Genomic DNA, 24,020 nt, shown 5'->3' with positions numbered 1-24,020 from the left:
GTCTTCACAGTTCGCAACGAGCCAGGCGGCCCAAACTGCTGCATATACCCTGACTCTGTTTGCAAGAGAAGTGACACATTTTCCCTAGTTAAAAGAAATTCATGTTAGCAGGCAATATTAACTAAATATGCAGGTTTAAAAATATATACTTGTGTATTGATTTTAAGAAAGGCATTGATGTTTATGGTTAGGTACACATCGGAGCAAAGACAGTCCTTTTTCGCGAATGCGCACCACATCGATTATATGCAATGCAGGACTGGCTAGATAAACTAGTAATATCATCAACCATGTGTAGTTAACTAGTGATTATGATTGATTGATTGTTTTTTATAAGATAAGTTTAATGCTAGCTAGCAACTTACCTTGGCTTCTTACTGCATTCGCGTAACAGGCAGGCTCCTCGTGGAGTGCAACGTAAAGCAGGTGGTTAGAGAGTTGGACTAGTTAACCATAAGGTTGCATCCCCAACCTGACAAGGTAAAAATCTGTCGTTCTGCCCCTGAACAAAGCAGTTAACCCACCGTTCCTAGGCCGTCATTGAAAATAAGAATAAAGGTCAAAAGGTCAAAAAATATATATTTTAAAATCGGCAAATCGGTGGCCAAAAATACCGATTACCGATTGTTATGAAAACAACTTGAAATCGGCCCTAATTAATCGGCCATTCCGATTAATCGGTCAACCTCTAGTTCAGACCCAGGGCCTCGAGCTTGATGATGAGCTAGGAGGGTACTATGGTGTTGAATGCTGAGCTATTGTCAATGAACAGCATTCTTACAATGAACAATATTCTTACATGCCTTTTGTCCAAATGGGACAGGGCAGTGTGCAGTGTGGTGGCGTTTGATTGGACATGATTTGGAAAGGCACACACCTGTCTATATAAGGTCCCACAGTTGACAATGCATGTCAGAGGAAAAATCAAGCTATGAGGTCGAAGGAATTGTCTGTTGAGCTCCGAGACATGATTGTGTCGAGGCACAGATCTGGGGAAGGGTACCAAAACATTTCTTCTGCATTGAAGGTCCCCAAGAACACAGTGGCCTCCATCATTCTTAAATGAAAGAAGTTTGGAACCACCAAGACTCTTCTTAAAGCTGGCCAAACTGAGCAATCGGGGGAGAAGGGCTTTGGGGGATGTTTTTCAGCGGCAGGAACTGGGAGACTAGTCAGGATCAAGGAAAAGATGAACGGAGCCAAGTACACAGAGTTCCTTGATGAAAACCTGCTCCAGAGCATTCAGGACCTCAGACTGGGGCGAAGGTTCACCTTCCAACAGGACAACGACCATAAGCACACAGCCAAGAAAACACAGGAGTGGCTTCGGGACAAGTCTCTGAATGTCCTTGAGTGACCCAGCCAGAGCCCGGACTTGAACCCGATCTAACATCTCTGGAGAGACCTGAAAATAGCTGTGCAGCGACGGTCCCCATCCAACCTGACAGAGCTTGAGAGGATCTGCAGAGAAGAATGGGAGAAACTCTCCAAATACAGTTGTGTCAAGCTTGTAGTGACATACCCAAGAAGACCCGAGGCTGTAATCACTGCCAAAGGTGCTTCAACAAAGTACTGAGTAAAGGGTCTGAATACTTATGTAAATGTGATATTTCAGTAAAAAAAAAATGGGGTGTTGTGTGTAGATTGTGGAGGGGAAAAAAACTATTTAATCAATTTTTAAATAAGGCTGTAATGTAACAAAATGTGGAAAAAGTCAATGGGTCTGAGTACTTTATGAATACACTGTACCTGTTGTTCATATGGAGAACTCATCTTTGTTTTTTGTATTGTTTTATGTTTTGTAAATGTATTTTCATCTCTACTTATATTTCAGGAAGTTGAGCGTGAAATCTCCTTTCGGACAGAATGTGGCCTGTACTACTCGTACTATAAACAGATGTTGAGAGCTCCCTCCATACAGCAAGGTATGGTACAATGACAGTTACTCACAGTAGATATAGGCTAGCCCCACCCCTACTCCCACAATCCCCTCAGGTTATTCTACTATTCATCTCAGGGGAAAGAGCACAGAGGCTTCTGAGAATCATAACCTTTTATGGTCACAAGTGCTCTTTCAGAACTCAATGCCCTGGAAATGAGTCCATTCACTTTTAAAACATTTCCTTCTCTTGTAAACTCTGGACAGTCATATTTTCGCCCTCATTAAATAAATGTATTTTAATTATGCAGCATTTGCCAAAAGAGAGGTCCTTAAATAGCGAGTCAGAGGGCATTGACATACCCCTTCGGTCCACTTGTCTGTCTGGTCGGGTCCCTTCATCATTATGTAATAAGGGAGGTATTTGACCAATGGCTTGTTATGTAACCTTGGTAACAAAGCTAGTTAAAAGGGAGACAATGGAGAGAGGGGAAAAAAAAACTATGGCATTGTAAGTGACCTGTGTCATACTTTATCTTTTTAACAGGACCTCTCAGGTTGGGGTGCTGTTGTATTTATGCATGGATATAGCGCAGTCATTTTTGCCTGGCTCTAATCAAAGGTCTGGAGCGAAACCTCAGATCTTTGTTGCTATTTTTGAGGTACTGTTTGCTCATACCAAACGTAATTCAATAACGCTGTTGCCCAGCAGACTGGAAACATGATCACACTTTGTTTACATGACTCCATCTGCCCAAGTTAACGTGATCTTATCCCGGCATCATAACTCGGCAGAGTTTAATATGAGATCGGAGTGATGCGTCAACGTTTTTTGAAATTGTCACGCAAATGTGGAATTAGTATCTCAGACCCTATAACTCTGGAGAAGTTAGACGGTTTAGTTTGAATTAGTTGCTGTATTACTCTACATACTGAAAGTGGACCAGTCACAGAAAGTTTAAAGTAAGTGTCCGGTGAAAATCTCACTTTTTAAAAGTTAAAGACCGTTAAAAAATAAAATGCTTGCTATTTCCTCATAAAGGATGATGACATCCTCCTGAGGAGGATGAGCTGGCCAATCAGTTGTCTATTCGCATTCATATTTTTAATGACCGGTTTACACCTACACAATAGAGTAGTGAGGAAGAGGAGGAGCTCCGCTGGCCGTTCATGTCTGGAAGTAATTTAGCCATTCATTGTAGCCATTGGCACTCTGTAGTTGCAATTTTCTCTAGTTTTCTCGTGTCAATTAACTTTTTACATTCCTGGATTACTCATTATACTAATAAAGCAGGGAGAGGCTGCCCATTGTCACAGTTCCACGACCAGTCAGAAACATCCAACTTAACCCTATGCCAATGATGCCAGTGGATCTCAAAACTGAACTTGGATCCGTGTTAAGTAGCAATGATATCCTTCGCCACCATTGTCTTACAACACGACAGATCGCTCGAAACAGTCAGTGAAACAAATTCAAGTTTCTTTCCAGCAAATTTCTTACTTACATGATTGTACGTCTAACTAGCAAAGAAGTTTTGAAGTTGAGGGTGCCGTATTTATGAAGTTTGGCAATGAGGACGAGAACTAGTAGCGTAGTTCAGCTAGTTTAGCCAAGGAAAACCCGGGGAAAACGAGCTTGGGGCAGGATATACTGTAAGCTGGGCACCCATGTGCGCTAGGCTAATTCAGGACACAGATTGTAGTTTTTATGCCGTTATACGAGGAAAAAAGTTTTGAACAATTCAGAGACTGAAACGAATACTGGAAACGTTGGACAGTTACTTTAAGAACGAACCTGATTTCTGTCTATATGTGATCAGGTCTTTCAGAGCTCATCAGTGATAATGCCACTGAATCCAAGAGAACCATTAACCTCCTGCGACGCATGAACATCTATCAGGAAGTGTTCCTAGGTGTTCTCTATAGGATTCTACCCATACAGGTAACACAGAGACCACGTCTACTAACAAGGCATTTCAAATAATAATGGAGACGATTGATAAGATGATTGGTCATTATTTCATGGTGTGTGTGTGTGTGTGTGTGTGTGTGTGTGTGTGTTTCAGGCCTACCTGGAACCAGTGTATTTCTATATCTACACAGTGTTTTCCCTCCAAGCGGTGTACGTCATAGCCCTCTTCATCACCAGCTGGCTGCTCAGTGGTTCCTGGCTAGCAGGGGCTCTCACTGGAGTCTGGTACATCCTCAACAGGTATATATCTCACTATGCACACCCAACTAATGATTCATTGAAAGGCTAAACGTATTGGCCTGGTCCCAGATCTGTTGGTGCTTTTGCCTACTTCATTGTCAAGCTAAACATGACACAAGTCCATAAGGACTTTGCCAGAGAGCAGAAACAGAGACTGGCATACAGTTTATACAATTATAGCTACTGGACAAACTTGATGACCTACTGCAAGCTGTCACAAGTCCAATCCTAAAATGCCCCCTTCGACCCTAAGATCTGAATGGACATTTAAATGGTGGTGGTGTGATTGTGTTCCATGTGTGCGATTGTGTTCCAGAGTGGACACAACGCGGGTGGAGTTCACTATCTCTCTCAGGGAGAACTGGTCCCTGCCCTTCTTCGCTCTCCAGATAGCTGCCATCACTTGCTACCTGAGGCCTCACCTCAAACCCATCCAGCAGGTAGACACTCACCTAGCAGAGGACACCATCATCTCCTCTGTTCTCTAAACACATACAATTAGGCCAGAATGAAGAGAACATCTGTGGAAATAGACAATGAATCACTATCAAATGAAGTATCTTACCTTAGAAGTTGTTTTGAGGTCAAGTGGCTGATTTCTAATGGGATCTGTGTTCTTCCGTCCACTCCTTTCCTGTGAGCAGAAGGTGGTGTTGTGGCTGATGTTCCTGGCCACGTTGTGTTTCTGCCTCACCTGGCAGTTTAATCAGTTCATCCTGCTGGTTCAGGCTCTCATCATCTTCACCTTGGACTGTCTGGACCTCATCTCCACAGAACAGGTCTGTGACATAATTCCTCTCTCATCGTGCACATTACCATCACAGCATTCAGCCAAATATATGTTGCATTATTTTGTTCCTGGGCCGAGATTCAATCCGTCACAGATTAAGGAGCTGTGCATGATATTAGAGAGATCACGTTCGCTGTGGATGGCAGCTCTAGCAATCGGGATTGAGGGTTAGAGTTGAGCCGGGATCTGCACATGAAGCTAGGTTCAGGGTTTTGGTTCAAATACAATTTTATTTGTCACATGCGCCAAATACAACAGGCGTAGACTTTTCTGTGAAATGCTTATTTGTGAGGCCTTTCCCTACACTGCAGAGTAATAGTATATTCAAGGAGTCTGGTACCGAGTTAATGTGCAGGGGTACGATGTAATTGAGGTAATATGTACATGTAGATAGCCTAGTCACTTTTACCCATATCAGGATAGATCAAAAAACATAGTAGCAGCAGGGTATGTGAAAGTGTCTGTCTGTGAGTGTGTCGTCAATATGTGTGAGCGTATGTAGTGTGTGTGTGTGTGTGTGTGTGTGTTGGAGTGTCAGTGTACTGTGTGGGTAGAGTCCATTGAGTGCGCATAGAGACAGTGCAAGCGATTCAGTGCCCCCCCCCAAAAAAAGTGTCAATGCAAATAGTCTGAGTAGCCATTTGATTAGCAGCTTTATGACTTGTGGGTAGAAGCTGTTCAGGAGCCTTTTGGTCCTAGACTTGGCGCTCCGGTACCACTTGCCGTGCGGTAGCAAAGAAAACATTCTATGACTTGGGTGGCTGGAGTCTTTGACAATTTTTAGGGCCTTCCACCGCCTGGTACAGAGGTCCTGGATGGCACACAGCTCAGCCCTAGTGATGTACTGGGCCTTAAACACTACCCTCTGTAGCGCGGATGCCAAGCAGTTGCCATACCAGGCGGTGATGCAGCCAGTCGAGATGCTCTTCTGGTGCAGCTATAGAACTTTTTGAGAATCTGAGGGCCCATGCCAAATCTTTGAGGCTAGGGTTACAGTTGAGGTTAGTTTTTGTAGTTTGGGTTGAGGGTTACAGTTGAGCCAGGATGTGGACATGAAGCTAAGGTTAGGGTTGAGGCTATGGTTAGGGTTGAGCCAGGATGTGGACTTTGTAGCTCAGTTGGTAGACCAGGGTGCTCGTAACGCCAGGGGTAGTGGATTCTATTCCCAGGAACACCCATACGTAAAATGTATGCACATATGGCTGTAAGTCGCTTTGGATAAATGGCATATATTATTACCGATTCCTCTCTCCAGGTGACCTGCCTGTACCTAGTCCAGGTAAGCAGCCTGCTGTCCGTGTGGCTGCTGCAGTTCTGTAACTCCATGATCCTGGGCTCTCTGGCTCTCAGCTTCATTGTGGCCGCTCTCTTTGTCAAGCACTTCCAGGTGAGACTAAACACATACTGTATGCTCCTCTTAAAACCCCAGGGATTTGACTGGTTTATTTTAAAGTCTTGATATACAGTAAGTGCAACATCTGTGGTCTTGATATGCTGTTTGTATTTTTGAAAGCGCTTTGTCTTTTTGCCTTGTGTTCCATGGAGAGAGGGCTGAAGACAGGAGGTCTCGCAGCACGGCTGGGAAAACTGCTCCTTCACACCGTCCTCGTCCTTGCACTAACATTCACTATTAATTATTTTGCCAAGGTGAGCCTTGAGACTTGTACTACATCCTCCTCCTCCTGTCACCAGGAATTAATAAGAAATCATCTATGTGTTTTATGGGCTGTGGAGAAGCCAGGAGAAAGGCACACAGGAGTCGGGAGAACATCGTGAAAACATTTACAGTACCAGTCAAAAGTTTGGGCACGCCTTCTCATTCAAGGGTTTTTCTTTATTACTATTTTCTACGTTGTAGAATAATAATGAAGACATCAAAACTATGAAATAACACATTTGGAATCATGTAGTAAACAAAAAAAGTGTTAAACAAATCAAAATATATTTCAGATTCTTCAAAGTAGCCACTCTTTGCAACGATGACAGCTATACACACTTTTAACATTCTGTCAACCAGCTTCACCTGGAATGCTTTTCCAACAGTCTTGAAGGACTTCCCACATATGCTAAGCACTTGTTGGCTGCTTTTCCTTCATACTGCGGTCCAACTCATCCCAAACCATCTCAATTGGGTTCAGGTCGGGGGATTGTGGAGGCCAGGTCATCTGATGCAGCACTCCATCACTCTCCTTCTTGGTCAAATGGCCCTTACACAGCCTGGAGGTGTGTTGGGTCATTGTCCTGTTTAAAAATAAATTATAGTCCCTCTAAGCGCAAACCAGATGGGATGGCGTATCACTGCAGAATGCTGTGGTAGCCATACTGGTTAAGTCACTGACAGTGTCACCATCAAAGCACCCCCACACCATCACACTTCCTCCTCCATGCTTCACAGTGGGAACCACACATGCGGAGATCATCCATTCACCTACTCTGCGTCTCACAAAGACACGGTGGTTGGAAACAAAAATCTCACATTTGGACACATCAGACCAAAGGACAGATTTCCACCGGTCTAATGTCCATTGGTCGTGTTTCTTGGTCCAAGCAAGTCTCTTCTTTTTATTGGTGTCCTTTAGTAGTGGTTTCTTTGCAGCAATTCGACCATGAATGCCGATTCACGCAGTCTCCTCTGAACAGTTGATATTGAGATGTGTCTGTTACTTGAACTCTGTGAAGCATTTATTTGGGCTGCAATTTCTGAGGCTGTTAACTCTAATGAACTTATCCTCTGCAGCAGAGGTAACTCTGTCTTCCTTTCCTGTGGCCGTCCTCATGAGAGCCAGTTCCGTCATATTGCTTGATGGTTTTTGCGACTGCACTTGAAGAAACTTTCAAAGTTCTTGAAATGTTCCATATTGACTGACTTTCATGTCTTCAAGTAATGATGGATTGTCGTTTAGTCTTTGCGATGTTCTTGCCATATTATGGACTTGGTCTTTTACTAAATTGGGCTATCTTCTGTATACCCCGCTACCTTGTCACAACACAACTGATTGTCTCAAATGCATTAAGAAGGAAAGAAATTCCCCAAATTAACAAGGCACATCTGTTAATTTAAATGCATTCCAGGTGCATCTGGAATGCATCTCATGAAGCTGGTTGAGAGAATATCAAGAGTGTGCAAAGCTGTCATCAGTGCGAAGGGTGGCTACTTTGAGGAATCTCAAATATAAAATATATTTTGATTTGTTTTAACACTTTTTTGGTTACTTCATGATTCCATATGTGTTATTTAGTGATGCACCGATATGACATTTTCCTTGCCCCCCCAAAAAACGATACCGATAAACGATATTTAAAATTTTAGCGGCCTTTTAAGCATTCTAGTACAGTTAAATAGTTACCTCACACACATGGACACAGCGGTCTAAGGCACTGCATCTCAGTGCAAGAGGCATCACTACAGTCCCTGGTTCTAATCCAGGCTGTATCACATCCGGCTGTGATTGGGAGTCCCATAGGGCGGTTCACAATTGGCCCAGTGTCGCCCGGGTTTGTCCGGGGTAGGCCGCCATTGTAAATAAGAATTTGTTCTTAACTGACTTGCCTATTTAAATAAAGGTTACACACACACCAAAAAGTGATTTTGTTGGCATTTACGTATGTCCCCATTACCAGCAAAACATAATCAAAACCTTCACTATTTCTTTCACTTACTTGCTGTGCTTTTTTGTTGTTCATTTGTACAGTCGTTTCATTCTCAACCAGAATTTCATCATACATGTCAAGCAGTGAAGTTTCAGCTCTGTCTGTCGGTGGCCTCTCTTCCTCGGTGCGCACTGTCACTGTGTCCGCTTCCATCTTGTCCAGTTGTGTATGTAACATTTCACATAAACCCAGTTTCTTGTCTGCGTCGAAGTAGGCGTCCTTGTACCTAGCATAAAGCATGGTGGCGACCCAGTAAAGAAAGAATACCACCAAATCGCTTGCTCACAGCCTGTCGACAGTTTTGTTGAGCAGGAGTTTCAATGCCATGACAGAGGGTATCACGTCTGCTGCAGGCGCAGTTGATGAGCTTATTTCTCTAGTCAGTTGTTCGAATGGAGCTAGCTAATGGGTTCATGTTTCCAAGTTTCAAACATGTTCTCAAATGCCATTGAAATGGCAGCAGCTGTATGACAACTAGCACATTCATGAGCATGCAATATGACTTTCCTCAGTACGAAGTCCTCGACAATCCATTGTGCTGTCAGATTCAGCATGCTCATGGGGCTGATATCGCTGGTCCAAATGTCAGTCGTGAAGCTAATAGCAGTGACGCTATTACTGTGTAACTCCGGTAGGGCAACATCTGAAAAATAACGCACTTGGTAACATTAGTGTGAAAGCCAACATCACCCAGGACAGAGAACGGTTGATTGTCAAGGGCAATGAATTCCATTATCTTGCCGTTAATGGATTTCTCCTTTTGAGTTGTCTCGCTGAAATGTTCTTACTCTTTCAAATGACTGCTCGACTTGTTGACTGCTCGATCCACAAGGCAGACATTGTGGGCTAGGTCAGGAATGCTGTGTTGAACGTGTAGCGCAAAGTTTTACGTGGCGTCATTACGTCATGTACCGACATTATATAGGTATGCACGTCAGCTTTGACATCAGTTTTGCACATCGGCGTTAAAATAGGCATTGGGCCGATGTTGGAATTTTTAGCTAATATCGTCCGATTTCGATATCTTCACTGGTATATCGTGCATCCCTGGTGTTTTTTTTGTTGTAGTTTTGATGTCTTCACTGTTATTCTACAATGTAGAAAATAGTAAAAACAAAGAAAAACCCTTGAATGAGAAGGTGTCCAAACTTTTGACTGGTACTGTATTTCCAGCTGTTTCAGAATACAGCATGTAACTGAAACTTACATGGGAATAACTATGTGTCTGTCATGTACATTATGTTAACTTGCATCTAAGGAATGTTGTTTTTAAAGGTCTGGCTGTTTCATGTTGACTCAGACATGCATAACCTGACCTTATCTCTTTTCCTTGTGTATCTTCATGTTTGTACAGCAAGTGTTGCAGCTCCGATCTGATGAACACATCTTTAAATTCATAAAGTCCAAATTTGGCTTGGGGCCTACCAGGTAGAATACACTGACTTCCTTCATCATGTTTAAATTATTCACTAATTGACACTTACCTAGTGTAGAATCCTGAGATGATAAAACCCCTTTCATTGATCGCATATTAAATAGAATTTATACACGCAGAGGAAATGTGCTGTAGTATTTCAGATTAAGTATCCAGCAAACTGAGGGAAACAACTGATATGTCAATTCTCAAAGCCACAGTGTAACAAGAGCTTGCCAACATATCTCTCTTTCTGTGTCTCTCTTTGTGTCTCTCTTTGTGTCTCTCTCGCTCTCTCGCTCTCTGTCACTCTGTCACTCTGTCTCTCTCTCTCTGTGTGTGTCTCTCTCTCTGTCTCTCTCTCTCTCTGTGTGTGTCTCTCGCTCTCTCTCTTTCTGTCTCTGTGTGTGTCTTTCTTTCTTTCTCTCTCTCTCTCTCTCTCTCTCTCTCTCTCTCTCTCTCTCTCTCTCTCTCTCAGAGATTTCGATGCCAGTCTTTACCTGTGTGAGGAAGCCTTTGGGCTGCTTCCCTTGGACACGTTTGACCGCTTGGCTGGCACTCTGCTGGCATACCCTTACCTCATCACCCTGATTGTGCTCCTGGTGATGCTGGCGCTGTTAACACTGGCCAACCTCTGGTAAGGTGGATTTCCTCCTGTAGCTGTGGACTGAGAATGACATTCGGAACAACCCACACATGGTTGCCATGCCCCGGACATAACGGGTCCCTGGCTTCCAAGCACTCTCAGCCTTAATCCCATATGGATATTGCAGTACTTATCCACATTTTGTTGTTGTCATTTATTTTCTTCATTCTGTTTCCTTAAATTCCTTCACCATCTGTCATGCTGAGGCCTGTCTTATCTGGCAAAACACTGAGATAGAGTACAGTTCAAGAGGATGCTTGTTGGTAACCCACACATTTATCACATAATAATCATTTTTCATTCGTAATTAATTATTTATTCTTCTTAATAATTGGTAAAGAGGCTCTCCTTTTTGTATTTGTAGGAGACACCGTAGGAGTCTTTGCACATCATTTTGATTTAGCCACTCATATGCCACTGCTGTCAGTTTCATTATTCTCTAGCTGTGTGGAGACCTAATACAACATAGAGGTAGTGGATGGCAGGCAGCATCACAACAATCCTCTGAGTCCTCTCCCTAAGGCCCTGTAAATATCTGAGCATGTCATGTCTCACTGTGTTGTTCCTTCCCTGTTTGATGAGAGAGAGAGAGAGAGAGAATCCTGCTACTATCCTTTTTTTGTTCTGTTCTCATTCCAGTTATCAGAACCCAGTCTGGACCCCCAGGCACTCAACCCTCCCACAAACTAATCATTACAGGCTCATTTCAGATACACCAGTTAACCTTTTGGAGGAGAGCGAAAGACAAACTGAAGAATCTGCCTAATGTCTCCAGCCCTCTCGCCTTTTTTTTATGTATTATGCGTCAATGTTTTTCCTGTTCTCAGTGATTCTTCAGCGGTCGGGCGGCCGCTGAAAGGCCGGTTCGAGGAGAGGCCGATTTGTATGCGGGCAGATGTCGCCTACAATCTGTTACACACCGTCTTCTTCGGCCTCCTGGCACTCAGCACCATGAGGTGAGCTCCGCTGCTTGTTCAAGAGGATATCTCTCCCGACAGGTCTGGAATTTTGCTGAATATACAACATCTACTCTCTCTCGCTCTCTCGCTCTCTCTCTTTCTCTCTTTCTCTCTTTCTCTCTTTCTCTCTCTCTCTCTTCTCTCTCTCTCTCTCTCTCTCTCTCTCTCTCTCTCTCTCTCTCTCTCTCTCTCTCTCTCCTTCGTTCTGTTTAATCTACCCATCTGTCCTCCGTCTGAGTGGGCCTGCCCCCTTTCATTAGATTTTTTTTTTCTTCTCCGTTTCTCTCGCTCTCTCTCCGAACCGCTCTCTCCTTATCTTGCCAAACGTTTTGATCATCACTCCATTTCCAATTTGTGATGTTTATTTTTGCTGCCTCATAATATAAGGAGAACGCTGCAGATAATATCCTCATAATGCAAAGTACATTTTGCAAAGGTAAGAAAGAAAAAAAAACAAGTTGAAATAAGATTGTTCCGATCTTTTAAATACACTGTTCCTCTCCTCTCTCCAGAATGAAATATCTGTGGACTGGCCATATGTGTGCCTTTGCTGCCTATGGCGTGTGTGGCAAGGAGCTGTGGTCCCTCTGCCTAAACATGATCCACTGTAACACTAAAACAAAGGTAAAGACAACAGCTCAGATCCTTAAGGTTTCTTTTAACAGAAGAATGAGCACAGTACCTGTTAGCAGCTTCTGCATTCCACCATGACATGGTCCCAGCCCTACACTGAGGCAATAGGAACACATTGAAATGGTAGCTTGCTTGTACTGTGCTGAACAGTTACAACCGTATCCAGTAGGTGGCAGTATGGTAACAACCAATTTACACCAAGATGTCTGTGGAGAGAAACTAAATGTCACAACAGATTGTAATGTTCACCCTGGTTATTTTTTTCTCTTATTTTGCAGCTGAGGCTGATCAGGTACACGGTTCCACTTGCCATTCTGGGATTTCTATATTACAAGGTGAGACATTTGCCTTGCTGTTTCATCACAATTTGCAGTACAATATTTTCTCACCCACAGAAATTGCAGTAAATGTGAACTGATATGGAGTTAAAAATGGAAGCAGCTACCGGCTGGTGGCTAGTGTGTTAAGGACTTTGGCTCTCTCCTCCTCTCCTCTATCAACAGTACAGAGGAATTGGCAGTCATTGGGATGTGTGAATGCATGTGTGATTTATATGAAAGTGATTATTGTGAGATGATGTGTTTCTGTGGAGTTTGGTTATTTCAAGTGTTTTTCTCCATGCTGTTTCTCTATAGTTCTGGCCCAAACTGATGACGGAAGTATCAGAACTGAGAGAATTCTACGACCCTGACACTGTTGAGCTGATGACCTGGATTAGGTAAAATCCGATGTATTTCTACTTTAATCTAAGCACATACGCACACATACATTTGAAGTCGGAAGTTTACATACACTTAGGTTGGAGTCATTAAAACTTGTTTTTCAACCAATCCACAAATTTATTTTTAACACTATAGTTTTGGCAAGTTGGTTAGGACATCTATTTGTGCATGACACAAGTAATTTTTCCAACAATTGTTACCAGACAGATTATTTCACTTATAATTCACTGTATCACAATTCCAGTGGGTCAGAAGTTTACATACACAAAGTTGACTATGCCTTTAAACAGCTTGGAAAATTCCAGAAAATTATGTTATGGCTTTAGAAGCTTCTGATGATAGGCTAATTGACATCATTTGAGTCAATTGGAGGTGTACCTGTGGATGTATTTCAAGGCCTACCTTCAAACTCAGTGCCTCTTTGCTTGACATCATGGGAAAATCAAAATAAATCAGCCAAGACCTCAGAAAAAAATTGTAGACCTCCACAAGTCTGGTTCATCCTTGGGAGCAATTTCCAAATGCCTGAAGCTACCACGTTCATCTGTACAAACAATAGTACGCAAGTATTAACACCATGGGACCACGCAGCCGTCCGTCATACCGCTCGGTAAGGAGACGCGTTCTCTCTCCTAGAGATGAACGTACTTTGGTGCGAAAAGTGTAAATCAATCCCAGAACAACAGCAAAGGACCTTGTGAAGATGCTGGAGGAAACAGGTACAAAAGTATCTATATCCGCAGTAAAATGAGTCCCATATCGTCATAACCTGAAAGGCCGCTCTGCAAGGAAGAAGCCACTGCTCCAAAACCGCCATAAATAAAAGCCAGATTACGGTTTGCAACTGCACATGGGGACAAAGATTGTACTTTTTTGAGAGATGTCCTCTGTTCTGATTAAACAATAATATAACTTTTTGGCCATAATGACCATCGTTATGTTTGGAGGAAAAGGTTGCAAGCCAAAGAACACCATTCCAACCGTGAAGCACGGGGGTGGCAGCATCATGTTGTGGGGGTGCTTTGCTGCAGGAGGGACTGGTGCACTTCACAAAATAGATGGCATCATGAGGGAGGAAAACTGTGGATATATTGAAGCAACATCTCAAGACATCAGTCAGGAAGTTAAAGCTTGGTTGCAAATGGGTCTTCCAAATGGATGTTGACCCCAACCATACTTCCAAAGTTGTGGCAAAATGGCTTAAGGACAACAAAGTCAAGGTATTGGAGTGGCCATCACAAAGCCCTGTCCTCAATCTTATAGACAATTCGTGGGCAGAACTGAAAAAGCATGTGCGAGCAAGAAGGCCTACAAACCTGACTCACTTACACCAGCTCTGTCAGGAGGAATGGGCCAAAATTCACCCAACTTATTGTGGGAAGCTTGCGGAAGTCTACCCGAAACGTTTGAAAGAAGTTATACAATTTAAAGGCAATGCTACCAAATACTAATTGAGTGTATGTAAACTTCTGACCCACTGGGAATGTGATGAAAGAAATAAAAGCTGAAATAAATCATTCTCTCTACTATTATTCTGACATTTCACATTCTTAAAATAAAGTGGTGATCCTAACTGACCTAAGACAGGGCATTTTTACGAGGATTAAATGTCAGGAATTGTGAAACTGAGTTTAAATGTATTTGGCTATGGTGTATATAAACTTCCGACTTCAACTGTACATGCACACGTGCGTAGATGTCAAACAAACGCAAATCGGGTTAGCTTTGTTCCACAGATCAAGTTCCACCATCGTTGCCTGTGACTGCATGTGTTTATGTGAAATGTAGATTTGGTGAGCTGTGGCGCATGAATAAGACATGGAGGTCTGGAGAGGACCCAGCTGTTGGCAGCGGTTCAGCCCGATGCCCAGGCCCCTGTGGAAGTGTTTTATCAAGCCAATCAGTCCTGATGTGATCGGAGATGGATGTGAATTTGGCGTGGCTCCTTGGCTCTGAGAGAGACTGACTGGGGAGGACAGACCTTAAAAAGACTCACTCTGTGAAATGACACAGGTTCTCTGCCTCCAGAGGAAATCCAATTTGCTCGGCGGATTAGCGTGTAGCGTTACCTTCACTGGTGCTGGCGCATTAAGCCTCTTGCCATACGCTAATTACATTTAAGATGAAAGAGTTAAGCAGGAATCGTGTTTCATGATACTCGGGCATAGCAAAGCTGCTCTTGTTTGTAAATTATCACAAATTCAGAGCGAATGTGAAAAAAAACAACATAGGAACATGTATTTCTGTCTCATTCACAGTATTTACATGAAGTACTCATTGATTTGTTATGGTAATCTTGCCGGGGAACGTACTCGAACATACCTTCTATCCGTGGGCACTTTTTAAATAGTTACATTGTAGTAAATCTGAAGAACTCAGGAGATTTAATCAGTGCAACAGAGATGTTAAGGAGAGAAGAAGACTGGTTTGCTGACTGTTTCTTTTTCAGTTAAAGAGTCTGTAAGTCTCCCTCCAGCTTCCTCCTGCTAAATGCACATTCAGAAGTCAGTGGTAGCTCGCCATTGTGTATGAAAATGCTTGATAATTTCTCTCGTGACTTTGCTGGCTCCACTCTTGATGGTGCCCTTTTAAGTTGTGCTGGTGTCTTGTCATTACTGTCTTTGACAGCATTGTGAGGCACCATCATCACAGACACCCTCATCATTTAAGCATTGGCTGCTATGCAATTAATTTCCCCTCTTTTGTTCGGTGGTTAATGTTGTCACGCCATCCTTTGATTCTGAAAAGCTGAGTTATTTCAGAATGTTGCCTTGTTTTTGAATAATGAAGACAAATGAAGCTTTTGTTTTCCCAGGGAAACTTCTGTCGCTGCAAGAGCGGCTGTTCAGTACTGGAACAATGAGGACGTTTTCGTGCTGTAAACTGTGGATTTCTTCATGTTTTTGATACGCTCATATCCTCCACTTTCACTCCTTGCTAATTGTCGTTCTGTCAGCTTGATTTTTTTCTCTTCCTTATAATTTGTCGAAATGTGAAGTTTTCACCTTATTATATATACATAGTCTCCACAGGATCTCAGTAGCAGTAAGTAAAACTCTGCCTATCCTCGTATGAACCACAGTTATTCCCCCCCTCAGGATATTATCAATGAAAAGCTTGTGACTTCGCTCACTGTGAAATTGCATTATAATAACATTTTTGCCAACCCTTCCCTCTCAACCGGTCAGTCAATCAATCATCATCACCCTCCGCTCAGTCTCCGGACTCTGTGGCCGTTGAATTGGCCATTATAGTGGCTGGTTGGTGTAACGGCCGATTTATCTGCGGCGGTCCATCTCTTCTAGCTGGGAGCAGAGCAGATCGGCCAGTCAGATAGGATGAGCAGAGCTGTAGGATCTTAGGATGGACGTGACAGGCCCATCTCTGTTTCGATCTCCGTTTCTGCCGTACCTGAGCTCCCTACAAATCCCAGCCGTTAGCATCTCAGAGCTGTTAGCATCGCCCTCCCTCCCGTGCCCGCCTCTATTGGACTCGTGCTGTGTAGACATTTTACTAGGCTGTCCTCCTCCTTTACTCTCTGATTGGTAGACACTGAAACTTTCCACCCATCTGTTCTCTAGCTCTCTCTGCCCGGCAGCACTACCACTTTAAAGTCTGCATCAACAGGTGTACAATGGTGTTAATTTACTGCATGACATAGTCCCACCTCTGCATGTAGCATAACTAACACACAGGCACATTCATGCATACCAATTTCACGCTTAATCACCATCCGCGTCCTCCTTCCCCAGCTATTAACAGCATTAATATATTTTTATAATGTCAGCGGGGCTTCGGGCGTTTAGATAGCAGAATATAAATCTGAAATGAAATAGAAATCAGCTGAGGTCTGAGGAATCCCACTTGAATATGCAGTAATTAAACACAAACTCCCACAGAGAGGAGGAAGTGACCCGGAAGAGCAGGTCAGAGGTCAGCCCTATCACCCCATCACACACAGCCCAGGGTGGTTGGCGATTAGCCCCACAAGCTGCTAATGTTCCTAGCGGGGGCGTCCGATCTCTCCCCCCAGAGCCCAGAGGGAGCCAGCGGTCTCAACCTATCCCCCTCTTTTCTGTAATGTGGATTTGAATGGCAAATCAACATGAGGTTTGGGGGAGGAATGGAGGAGCTAATAGCTGCTGTGAAAGAGGCTCTGCTAAGATCTCTTACAGAATTAGTGAGCGATTTGATTTCCTTTTCTAATATAGATAACACAATAACTCCTGCACCAGGGAATAGTAAATTAAACTGAAATAATTTAATTCTACGTGTGTGTGTTTGAGCAAACTACCTTTTTCTAATGCTCTTTTCTGCTGTTCTCGACTGCCTAATTGATTCGTGAAATACCTGAACAACAGCTCGACAGGTGGTTGTCAACCAACTATGCTGCTTGTTTCTGCCTGAAATGACCTGATTCCTCAGTTGTTACCAACAATTACCACCAACATAATTATTACTGGAAATGGTTGCTATGAGTAGAAACGCGCTCTCTCTCCCCACACGAGTGTATCCATGCAATCAGACTTTCCGGGTTGAGGGAGAGTGTACACAGCCCATACTGTAAACAGAAAGATTGTCCTGTCCTCTGTGTTGTGGCTCGTGATTTAAAAAATGTTGCTCGTGATTTTAAAAACGCCCCCCCCCAAAATTGTGTAACCGGTCAGAGGGTGTCTCGGGCATGTGCCGGTGTAGGATGAGTCACTGTGTCGACGAGCGGAGAGATCAGTGTTATGAGGCCAAGGTTGGGCTGTGGCAGTAACAAGGCTCTAGTTAAGAGTACAGCCTCTCTAGGCTGTACTCCTATAACACATTCCACACTGGGCTTTGTCCTTCCTGTGAGTCCTCACTCACCACCTCCTCTAGAACACCTTGAGAAAGATTCCTAGGCGAAAGAAAGATAAACACGGTTTATTTTTCTGATAACTATTTTATGTTCCCAGCAGCCTTACCAGGCTGCCCTTTCCGCTAGCCTTTCCATATCTCTTTGAAGTTGTTCCAGTATTTGTTCTTAAAATAAAAGTGAAAGTCTTCAAAGGTTATCGTAAAAGAACTTGATGGCATTGAGTAAAGGATACCTGCAGTGTGCAAGTACAGATATCAGTGTGGTGCTAGCCTGCTACTGAGTCGTGAGGAAACCAACAAAAAGAAACGCTGTCTCGTTAAATACACAAATACACCGACTCTACAGCGTGTTAACGTCTTCCACCGCCGTGTAGCATACAGCAGTATACATGCTGATCTCCCAGGAAACACTTCTTCCACCTTGTCTTCCAGCTCAAAGACCCCCAAGACGGCAGTGTTTGCTGGGAGCATGCAGCTGCTGGCTGGGATCAAACTGTGCACAGGGAGAGTCCTGACTAACCACCCACACTATGAAGACCGAGCCCTGAGAGAGAGGACCAGACAGGTAAAACAAATCCTTTATCCTTTATCCTACTTTAATACTTAATTAAGTTTATTTTTACACAAGGCCTGACCTGAGAGGAGAGTAATATGGAGACGCCTGTAAATATGCGTCGACCAGGGTTGGGGGTCAATTCCGTTTTAGATTCAGTCCAACCAGGGAATTAAACAGTCCACTTGGAAAAGAAAGGGCTGTGTTCAAGCCATCTCCAGAATTGTAATGGAATTCAGAATGCGTGACCCCACTTGGGTGACGATGCTATCAAGGAGAGGACACCACTTCTGTATACCTGTGATATTAGCATGGAGGGGACGTCAACCGCGACGGGGAAATGGAGTCCCATAAGCCTCAACATGAGAGCGTGCTATCAGTCACTTTTTATATATTTCCTGTCTGGCTGTCCCCTCAGTTTTACAGAAGCGCGCGGCTTTATCAGCCAGACAACGCCATGTTTTCATCTCACCCAGGGATGGCAAGTAGCGTTTGTCAGATGCGGAGATTAATTGTGGTGGTGTGAACCGTCTCTAAAGCTCGTTAGACAGCGCAGCGCGTGGGGCTAGGTGAGGGGGAGGTGGCCAGACAGCCAGAGAGGAGAGGAGACGGTGCAGGGCTGCTGGATGGTTGGGTACAGAGCGTTCTGCCACTCTCCAGGTGGCGCTGTACAGCGTGTGGTGCTGTGCCGTGTGGGGCTCTTTCAGGCAGAGCTCTGACTAATGAAGCTCTGCAGCTGTGGGTGGTTGGGGGGGGGGGGGGGGGGTCTGGCTCTGCCTGAGGGACGTGAGCAGAATGTTCCCTCCCCACCACCCTGCTGCGTGTCTGTCTGCCACTCAGCGCCACAGAGGCGTCAGCCCCCAGCACCAGCACGGCCCGCTGTTAACACTCATCGCAAAGTCTCTCCATAGCCCTCTATCAATAAGTCATGCCTGTGTGTGTGTGTCTGAGCCCTGTGTTGTGTTGTCCTCCATGTTTACACGTGTGTGTGTGTGTGTGTGTGTGTGTGTGTGTGTGTGTGTGTGTGTGTGTGTGTGTGTGTGTGTGTGTGTGTGTGTTTCTTTCCTCCTGGTCGTTTCAGGTATATCAGATCTACGCCCAGCAATCCCCGGAGGAGGTCCACAGGATCCTGCGCGCGGCGGGGGCTGATTTCGTGGTGATGGAGGACAGCGTCTGCTACGAGAGGAGGCATGGCCGGGGCTGCAGGCTCCGAGACCTGCTGGACCTGGCCAACGGACACGTAGGTGTCGTTTCTGTTCTGTCGGGCTTCTGCGACGCCAGCTCATTCACAAATGTATGACTAACCGCGGATGTATGTACACGCGTGAGCGTTTTGATATGTAAGTGTTTGTTTGAACAGGAGGCAGATTGTTTGGTTAAAATATATCTTTTTTGGAGAGAGAAGGAATATTGATTGGACCTCTTCAGTATGAGAGAAAGGGAGTGACGGATAGATTCTTTGGGTGTTTGTGAGATTAGGATGGGGAGGGTTGTTTGTGTGTGTGTGTGTGTGTGTGTGTGTGTGTGTGGTGTGTGTGTGTGTGTGTGTGTGTGTGTGTGTGTGTGTGTGTGTGTGTGCGCGCGCGCGCGTTGCATGTGTGCGTTTTGCATTTGCTCCCTATAAATCACATGTTGTCTGTCAGCCTCTGTCACTCACAGACACTTCAAAGTATGATTGCTTTGAAAGGGCTCAATTACAGGCAGCGTTGGGGTCTGGAGATTCATCCTCCTCTGATCTGCGTCTCACCTCTGGTTTGAAAGATGTATTTTCTCTCCTCCCGCTTTTGATGCTAGGAATAAATGAGTCGCTGGTTGTTTGGATTTCTGGAGGCATGCTTGCCTTGCGTAGTCTCATCCTTCCCGAGTGGTGTATGTGGGGTTAGTGATGTTTCACTGCATGTGATCCCCACGTCCACATCACATAGAGATTGGCTCAACTCTTAGAAATCTTTTGGGAGAATAACAAAAACAGAATGTTTTATTTATTTTTTGTTAATTATTCAATACCCTGGATCCGTGTGGTTTGTTTTCCGCAGTTTAACTACAAGTACAAATCAAACTCAAGGCTTCTGTTTACTTCTGACGATACATTATGTCTGAACAGTTGAATGGATCTAATGTGTTTTTGGGATTAGATCATGGATGGCCCTGGGGACAACGACCCAGACTTGGTCCACGCCTCCCACCCTCGCTTCTGTGCGTCCATCAAGACAGACGGCCCTGCCTACACAGCCCTCTTCACCCGCGTGTTCCAAAACAAGACCTTCCACGTCTACAAGCTGAAGAAGGGCAAGAAGAGAGCCAAGGCCGACAGAGAGCCGGTGGCCATGCAGGATTAAACCCAGTAATAAGACCCTGGGTTACCCCATAAACAATGCTCCACCCACCCATATCCAGCCCGCCCGCCCAGTCTCCGACTCAGCCTCCCGCTCCCTGCCAAGTCGATAACCTGATGACTGCTCTGTGCTCCCTGCTCTCTGGTCTACCCGAGTTCATCTGGAACCATGGCTGCACTCTCCCACCCGCCGCCCCTCCCTCTTTCCATCCCTCCGTGCGCCACTGCAGCCAGAGGCAAGTGATCACGTCCGGCTGACACGGCGCTGATTTGAGCAGCGTCTGATTGCGGCGGGCGAGCAGATGAGCACATGCATATCAAACCAGGGCTTTGTGTCAGGAAGCTCATGTTTAAACAGGAGAGGAGGGATGACGGCGCATCACAACAACATTCACGGCTCCCTCTCGCTTTCACCCAGACTAAAGGCAGAGCAGAGCAGAGAAGAAAGAGGAGAGGGACCTTTGAGAGGGTGCTGATTGAAAGCTAGAGCAGCGTGGGTAATTATTGCAGAGGCCAGTCTGGTCTCTTTGGTGGCTATGTCTGCAGTCTGACTGCACAGCTGCATCCTGTGCCATTTTCCTTATTTTTTAAAAACCGTGTCATGTCTCGTCTCCACTTGTTAATGAGGACTCCTCTTTCGATACTCTCTCACTCAAACACTAAGTTCTGCATACGTTGTCAGTTGTGGTGTATAAAGAGGAAGTGGCATTCTCATTGTAATGCATAACAGTCATATCACTGTGAAGAGGATTTGCTTGTTCATTCCGTTGCATTGAAATTGGATGTTTAATTTAGTAGTTGGCTGACAATTCTTTTTACGAGGGAGAAGTCATTCCATTATGTTTTCCTAATAAGTGCATACTAATGTAATGTTGTTGAGCATTGACATAGTTAACTTTCATATTTATTAATAATTCAGTTTAAATGCATTGGTCATTTAAAGTAACAGTATTTTAATGGAAATTAAATGAGAACATTTTTATTAACTGTGTGTATTCCCTCAAAACTCATCACCCCAGAATCATACTGTATTCTGTAGAAGGACTGCATTGTGGGTAAACCATGACCGCTGGTCAATGTTGAATTAGGTGAATGGTTAACGTATTCATGGTCACTGGTCTATGTATGACTGACTAACATACAAATCAAAGTATTTCGATTTTTTTCACATGTTGGTGCATTACAAAATGGGATTGAAGTAGATTTAATTGTAATTTTCTGTCATTGATTTACTTTTTTTATTTTTTTATACCGATTTAATAAAAATGCAATAACTAAAATATAGTTGTTGCATAAGTATTCACCCCCCCCCCCCCCCCCCTTTGTTTAGGCAGGCCTAAATTAGTTCAGGAGTAACATTTGGCTTAACAAATCACTTAAGTTACATGGACTCATTCTGTATGAATTAATAGTAGTTGACATGATGTTGAATGACTACCCATTCCTCTGTCCCCCATACATACAACAGTTGTAAGGTCAAGTATTGAATTTCAAGCACCGATTCAACTACAAAGACCAGAGGGGTGTACTACGAAACAAACTACAGTAGATCTACTCAGGGTTTTCTAAAGCTAGCCAGCTTCAGTTACTCTCCCATTCCAGCTCAGGCTTCCATCCGTACTACGATGGGGGATATTGGTCGTCTATCTGCCGCTAGCTCTAGCAGGCTTGTAACTGCGTTTGTACGTCGCACGTGGCCTTTCAAACACCGGACTTTGCATTGGGACAATTCTGAAACATCAATCCATGGGAAAGTCAGTGCCACATTTTCATTTGTGCCGAAATCAAAATGAAAGAAAAGTTCTCGCGCAAATTCAGCAGGCTTTCGTGTGCGAGACTTTTCAAAGTGTTGTCTTTTATTTTATTACTTGGGTGTGGTTGTCACACAAATACCTTTTCCCCCACCCCTATTGATAAAATAATTGTATTAAGTCATAAATGTTTTACTGTGCGTGAAGTTTCAAATGCATTTGTCATTACTAAATATGTCATTTAATAGGTATTTTAACATGGTCACACTTCATTTGGATAGTCCAGATAGTCCCATCTGTAGATGCTCTACAGATGGTCATACTGTCAATATTCTATCAAGGTCATACTATCTGTTGTTAAGCAACTGTGGTTAGGGTTATGTTACGGTTAGGGTTATGCTACGGTTAGGGTTATGCTACAGTTAGGGTTATGTTTAGAATGAGGGTAAGGGCTAGGGTTAGTAGATAGTTGAAATGTTACAGCTGCTCTACAGTCACCGCAATCTAAAATTGAGGTGTGCTCAATCCAGGTGTGCAAAGCTCTTAGAGACTTACCCCAAGAAGACTAATCGCTGCCGTAGGTGTTTCAAACATGTATTGACTCAGGGGGGTGAATACTTATCTAATCAAGGTAAATTCACGTTTTATTTTCCAGTCGTCTAAAAAAAAATATAGTATTACACTTTGAAAATGAAATCCATTTAAGTCCCACTTTGTAACACAATAAAATGTGAAGAAATCCAAGGGGGGGCGAATACTTATGATAGGCACTGTAGTCTAAATCCTGATGTAAACAAATTCAGACTTAACAGGGTAATGTCAAATTATTCAATACTGTAAATGGTTAATGTGTGTTATTTTATTGCATATTTGGCAATGTAGATTGCGTCATGTTATCGTTTAAAGTTTTAACAACTTGAGTATGAAAGTGCCTTCAACATTGTCTGTTTAATCTCTGTGTTGATGTAAAATGTCTGTTATTGAACCTAAGTTGCTTGCAGTGCTGAAAAATGAAAGTCTAAATTGTACACGTGTCATTTTCATAGTTGTATTTTGCATGATTTAAGCTTTATGTCAAAACTTGAAACTTTACAGAGGAACATGTTAAATATCAAATAGGCATAGTTTTGGGGATTGAATGCAGACTGTTTACATGAATGTTTCCAATATTCTGTCGACCACATACGATTTTGTACTATCTGAAAATCATTCAAAGTCATGATGACAATTTTCTATGGCCCAGTCTTCTTCATTACTTAACACTGTGTTTAATCTAGAAGACACCCCTCTGCTAATCTGCTGGTTGTGATATTGCCTCTCCTATTGTTCTGTGTCTGTCTGTTCACCCAGTAAATGGGTTGGTCCTGTTTGACGTGCCTGTGGAGAAATTGCACTAGTTGGTGTGGCATATCATGTTTTATGTTGTTTCATCTTCCTTATGAATGCAGTTTACCATTGATCAGTGTTCCGTGTTCTTATCGAAAGGGACTTTGTTTCCTCTGTTGCTTTGTATAAAACATTTTTTTTCTTCACATTTTGGTATTCTGCTGTCATCATTTTGTCCATTCTTTTGATGTTCACACCAAAACATTAATTGCAAGAGAATAAATGCAATGATGGAGATTTCAAG

The 24,020-nt window shown here is 43.6% G+C and overlaps 1 protein-coding gene across 6 annotated transcripts in view; it reads left to right on the top strand.

Moving 5' to 3' along the window:
- Positions 1-23,922, top strand: part of LOC106587312 (dpy-19 like C-mannosyltransferase 3) — a 41,087-nt gene extending 17,165 nt beyond the window's left edge. For 5 of the 6 annotated variants that reach the window (XM_045708229.2, XM_014175576.3, XM_014175577.3 and 2 more), the window contains 16 exons: positions 1,835-1,925; positions 3,700-3,821; positions 3,946-4,091; positions 4,408-4,531; positions 4,736-4,870; positions 6,137-6,268; positions 6,427-6,528; positions 9,887-9,960; positions 10,425-10,583; positions 11,420-11,548; positions 12,064-12,175; positions 12,463-12,519; positions 12,820-12,902; positions 18,184-18,316; positions 19,386-19,544; positions 20,440-23,922. In XM_045708229.2, coding sequence (XP_045564185.2) covers positions 1,835-1,925; positions 3,700-3,821; positions 3,946-4,091; positions 4,408-4,531; positions 4,736-4,870; positions 6,137-6,268; positions 6,427-6,528; positions 9,887-9,960; positions 10,425-10,583; positions 11,420-11,548; positions 12,064-12,175; positions 12,463-12,519; positions 12,820-12,902; positions 18,184-18,316; positions 19,386-19,544; positions 20,440-20,643 — 1,962 coding nt within the window. In that variant the 3' untranslated portion in view covers positions 20,644-23,922. The other variant, XM_014175580.3, reaches the window with a different exon arrangement.
- The last annotated feature ends 98 nt before the right edge of the window (positions 23,923-24,020 follow it).

Source organism: Salmo salar, chromosome 26, assembly GCF_965601325.2.
Source record: "Salmo salar chromosome 26, fSalSal1, whole genome shotgun sequence".
NCBI lineage: Eukaryota > Metazoa > Chordata > Actinopteri > Salmoniformes > Salmonidae > Salmo > Salmo salar.
Note: the sequence above shows the minus strand (reverse complement) of the source record. Positions and strands in the feature narration are given on the sequence as shown.